Here is a 5494-nt window from a genome sequence, read left to right on the forward strand (position 1 = left end):
CCCCTGAAAGACTGTACCCTGGAGAGTACCAAAGCAGATGCTGAGACCCATAGCCAAACTTTGGGCAGAGTGTAGGAATATTATGAAAGAAGGAGGAGATAGAAAGACCTGGACAGGAGCTCCACAAGGAGGGCAACAGAATCAAAAAATCTGGGCCCAGGAGTCTCTTCTGAGACTGATACTCCAACCAAGGACCATGCATGGAGATAACCTAGGACCCCCGCACACATGTGGCTCATAGCAGCTCAGTGTCCAGGTAGGTTCCCTAGGGGCAGCCTTACCAGGCCACAGAGGAAGACAATACAGTCAGTCCTAATGAGACCTGATAGGCTAGGGTCAGATGGAAGGGGAGGAGGACCTCCCCTATCAGTGGACTGGGAGAGGGGCATGGGAGGAGAAAAGGGAGGATGGGTGGGACTGGGAAGGGACAAGGAAGGGGGTTAAAGCTGGGATACAAAGTGAATAAATTGTAATAAAATAACAAACAAAAGAAGAATTTGAATTGACTTAGGGCCTGGGGAGACAGCTCCATGGTTAAGAGCCTTGGCTGCTCCTGCAGAGGACCTGGGTTCAATCATCAGCACTCACACTGTAGCTTACAATCAGCTGTAACTCCAGTCCCAGGAGATCTGATGCCCTCTTTTTGCCTCTTCGGGCACCAGGCATGCACATGGAGCACACACAGACATGCAGGTGAAACACTCACACACATGAAATAAAAAAAGCAAATATACCTTTAAAAAAAAAGGATTTGAATTGGATATATGATTTGTTTTTTTACGCACTGTTAGAAAACTAACAGGTGGCAAGAACCACTGGAAAGCAAAAGAATCCGTGCTCTTGGGATTTTTATTTAGTAGCAGCTAAATGTTTAACTCCATTAGAATCATGAGTGTTGGGCTCTATCTGTGCCCTACTTTAAATTGCTTCACATTGTATGAAACAGGGGTCTTTCCAGTGTGCATTGTCCTAGGAGACTCCATTTTACATGTAGCTTTTGATTCCATTGTGAGGTAGAAAGATGGCTGGAGCCTCTGAGCCATCCGTCAGGCCTCATCCATCCAGCACAGACTGGTGACTGACGTGTTCCTAGGGTTAGAAAGGGAGCCATTCTGTAAGTTCATTGGAGAGAAATGGGGGTGTGGGAACACATGGCTATATTACAATCATATCAGAATCTTAGGCCGAAGGAGTTATCAAACACACCAGATGATACCAACCTATCATCTGGTGAGTGCGACAGGGATCAGGCAACTCCACCACCGATGTCCCAGAAGCCTCCCTTGGTTCGGCACCCTGCTGCTGCTGAGGCCTGCTTGAACTGTCTGCCAATCCTCCTGTTTGCCTGTCTGGACCTGGACCTGACCCTCTGTTCCCTGCTCCTGACATGTTTCCTGCAGTGGCCAGGTTTGGTGTTTGGCCTCAAGCTGAGCTCCGCAGCTCCTCCCTCAAACCTGACTCCAGCAGCTCCAGCAGCCCCCTCGCAGCACTGGTCTGGTTCATTATCTTATCGATACAGACTCCATGCCCGCTTCTGAAATCCCATGAACGCTCAGCCTCTCTACGTTGTATTTGTTCTGCAACCCATAGATATGCATGTTGCTCTAGATAGATTTACTGTGCACTATGGTCTGTGTGATATGAGAGTTAATAATAGTAATTACTATTGGAATTTTAAAAGGATGAACATAAATAAATAAATATATATATACATATATATATTCTTTTGAAACATGGTCTTATTACACAGCTCTGGTTGGCATGGAATTCCCTATGTAGACTAGGGCTATCCTTGAACTCACAGAGGTCTACCCCGGTCTGTCTCCAGGTTCTGGGAAGTGCCTCTACCTCACTCCACTGTTGCCTTTTGTCTTTAGTCTTCTGTCACTGTACATACAAATATAACACATACTCTAACATAAAAACAAGTTAAGGTTCTTGGATATCTTAGCCCTTGGTCTCTTCACGGAAAACCAAAGTCCATCGGGAGGGAAGGCCCTGTCAGTTAACTACTGGTGCAGACAGACAGTAGTCTCACGGGAGATACGGAGGTCCTCGGGCTTTGTCGTTAACCACCGTGTGATAAGATCTATTACACATGCACCTCCAGCTTGTGAAAGGGAACATTCACTAGTGTGGGAGCCTCAACGGCCATCAGCAATCAGGAAGGCAGTAGAGAGGGCATGAGGTTGACGCGTGCTTATCTTTACAACAATATGCTTCGCGTACATCAGCTTTCCTGAGAAAAGTCTTTGCACAAAGAATGGCCGAATCTGGAATCAAATGTACCCCGTGTCTCCAAAATTGGCAATATCACAATAACCCGTACATGGCCTTTTAAAACATGAACTTGTTAATTTAAGTATATATAAGTGAATTAATAAAAATTACTGTTACTTGTTGTGAGCTATCGCCTATATGAGATGAAATTAAAGAAATTAAAAAGAACGTACATACATACATACATATATTTTGAATGTGTATGTGTGTTTGTCTGGATGTGATGTGTACTTGTGAATACAATTTCAAAAGGGAGAGGGCATTAGTTCCTGTGAAGCTAGACTCACAGACTATTGTGAGCTACCTGATGCCGTGCTGGGAACCAAACTTAGATGTTTGGAAGAGCAGTGTGTCTTTCTACTTTAAATTTAAGGAAAGCACGCACGTTTCCCAAAATAATTCAAAACCGACATTTTAATAAATAATAAATTAATTAACAAAACCCCTGAGAACAGAAGCCTGTGCTCCTTTAAATGTACTCCTTGGCACTTAGGATGAAGTACTCAGTGCTTTGCTCAGCAGACACAATATTCTGGGTTCTACTTTCAGCACCATAAGACAATTCTCATTAATAACTTTAACATGCTTTCATTATGTAACATGGAGTCAGACACATGTTGCATGATTTTCTTTGCCTTTAATTCTGGACGAGCTGAGAGGTCTACCTTTAGGTTGAGTTCCTCAACAATGTAGGGCTGATTAGGAGCCAGGGACCAAGCACTTGTCACAACATGAGGTCTTCTGAATGGATAGGAAGCTGAGCCAACCCCAAGTGTGGAGGCACATGCCAGCAATCCCAGCCCTCGGGAAGCCAAGGCCAACCTGAGCTACAGAACAAGTCAGTGTCTCACAAAACCAAAATGATTGAGAGAGAAAGAGAGAGCCGTAAAATAGAGAACGCAGTCAGTGACAACATTGACATGGGGTTTATGCGTTCGTGTATATTCTTGGATTTATTATCCATATTTGACTGAGCTGGCAGGTGACATGTTGACTCAATGCACATCAGTATTTACTCATAAAGATGGCAAATAAAAATAACTATGTCAGGGGGGTCAGGGGAGTTTATCGAAATGTGGTTCTGGTAAGTTGAAATTGCTACCGATGAGGTTTAGTGTCACAGAATTTGGGCATGAACCTGTTAGAATTTGGGCAAATGAACACAGTGCTCAGCTCCTGAAGATTCTAGAACACGATTCTTGTGCTTTTTTTGTATCTCTCTATCACTCTCCTCATGGAGCCTTGCACTTCCTTGTTCCGAAGGCTGTAGATGAACGGGTTCAGTGCGGGGCCAATGACCGCGTAGAACACAGAGATCAGTTTGTCTCCCTCAGTGGAGTAAAGGGACTTGGGCCTCAAGTACCTGATCAGCCCCGTCCCATAATAGATGGTCACCACGGCCAAGTGTGAAGCACATGTTGAAAAGGCCTTTTTTCTGCCCTCAACTGAGTCTATTCTTACCACAGCCACCAGGATGCGCAGGTAGGAGAGAACAATCAGGAGGAAGGGGAATAGCACTGTGCCAGCCCCTCCAATGGCCATCATGGCCTCCTGCAGAGACGTGTCTGCGCAGAAGAGGTGCAGAAGGATGGGCAGCTCACAGAAGAGATAATCAACAATGTAAGGACTGCAGAATGGGAGCATTATGAAGTAGAGAGGTACAACCGAGGCACAAAAGCCTGTGACCCAGACCGACATTGCCAGAACTAGACAGACAGTCCAGCTCATGATGAGAAGGTACCTCAGTGGATAGCAGATGGCCACGTAGCGGTCTATGGCCATCACTGCAAGGAGAAAGCACTCGGTTGACTCCAAGAACAGGGTGAGGTAGGTCTGAGCCAGGCAGAATGGGTAAGAGATGACCTTCCTGCTTGCAAGAAAATTGAAGAGCATCTTTGGAGCCACAGTTGTGCTGAAGAATCCATTGAGGAAAGCCAGGTGGCAGAGAAAGAAATACATGGGTGTGTGCAGAGAGGAGTCTAGAGCCACTAATGCGATGACAGCTGTGTTCCCAAAACAGTTTGCTAGGTAGATCAGAGAGAAGACCAGGAAGAGCGGAACCTCAGTCTGGGGGTGATCAGAAAACCCGACAAGGATCAGCTCAAAGATGATGCTGGAATTCTGGGGTCTCATGGCTGCCACTGAGCCATGCCTGTCCAAATGAGAAGACATCAAAGAACCCCACATGAGCATTCTTAGGTCACATCAGCCCCCCTTCACATTGCTTTAATGCGGACGGTATCACGTATCCTAATTTTAAATGATGGTCTCTCCAAGAGACCTTTTCTCATCACACTCCTAACCATGAGTGACTATTTTTGGCAAATTATAACCCGATCTCATAGTTTCACAGAGATAACTTTACCATCATTATATCATGTCATCCAGACTACAGAGCCCTCCTCTGTGTTTTGTGAACTGTGTGTTTTAATTATCTGTCTCTTAAACATGAGCTGTCACTCCAGTGAGGTAGGATGACTTGTCTGACTGACATCACGAGTAAAAACATGAAAATTGAAAATAATTCCACTCTCCTTCAACAAGGCTGGTAACTGATTTTACAGAGTTCGTTTAGCCAAACAAAGAGCTTAACATTCCCAGGCCCTACAGGAAATAAGACTATTGGTCTCTCCAGGTGGGATGGGACAGGTAGTATTTAAATTGCCTAAGTTGGTATTAGCAAAAACAATACAACTAACTCACCTTGACTTCTGGCACCCAGATTTCTAGTCAGGGTCCCAGAGAGCAGAATTGTTTCAAAGCCAGGATTTTCTTACTATTTTTAAGTCTGCATGGAGTGCAACGTGTTTCACCAGGGATTTTCACACACACTTTTATTCATCTCCCTTGCTCACTCCCCACCCTCTCACTCCCTGTATCCTCACTGGTCTTCCTTCTCCCCAATAGTTCTCCTTTTGCCCTATCACATGCATTCCATTACCCTCTCTTTTGCTCTGGCTGCTTGAAGATTCCCTGCTGCATTCCGTGGTCCCCTCTCTGGTTTCATAACTACATCCATATATTACATAGAAATTTAGATCAAAGGTCTGTATATGCAAGAAAGCATGTGGCATTTTCCTTTCAGTGAAATAGTCTTTACAGGATCATACCCCCCAAATACACACTAGAAGCCTACACTTCTTTAAAGAAATTCTGAATTAAATTTTTGAATGCAGGTCTAGGCTCAATAACACGTAGAACATCACACAACGCA

The 5494-nt window shown here is 44.8% G+C and overlaps 1 protein-coding gene across 1 annotated transcript; it reads right to left on the reverse strand.

Moving 5' to 3' along the window:
- Positions 1–3397: 3397 nt before the first annotated feature.
- LOC110552156 (olfactory receptor 2A12-like) lies at positions 3398–4503 on the reverse strand. Its single transcript, XM_021643266.2, has one exon. The coding sequence runs from the start codon at positions 4471–4473 to the stop codon at positions 3466–3468; it is 1008 nt and encodes a 335-aa protein (XP_021498941.1). The 5' UTR covers positions 4474–4503; the 3' UTR covers positions 3398–3465.
- Positions 4504–5494: the final 991 nt, after the last annotated feature.

The sequence above is a fragment of the Meriones unguiculatus genome, chromosome 11 (genome assembly GCF_030254825.1).
Source record: "Meriones unguiculatus strain TT.TT164.6M chromosome 11, Bangor_MerUng_6.1, whole genome shotgun sequence".
Taxonomy (NCBI): Eukaryota; Metazoa; Chordata; class Mammalia; order Rodentia; family Muridae; genus Meriones; species Meriones unguiculatus.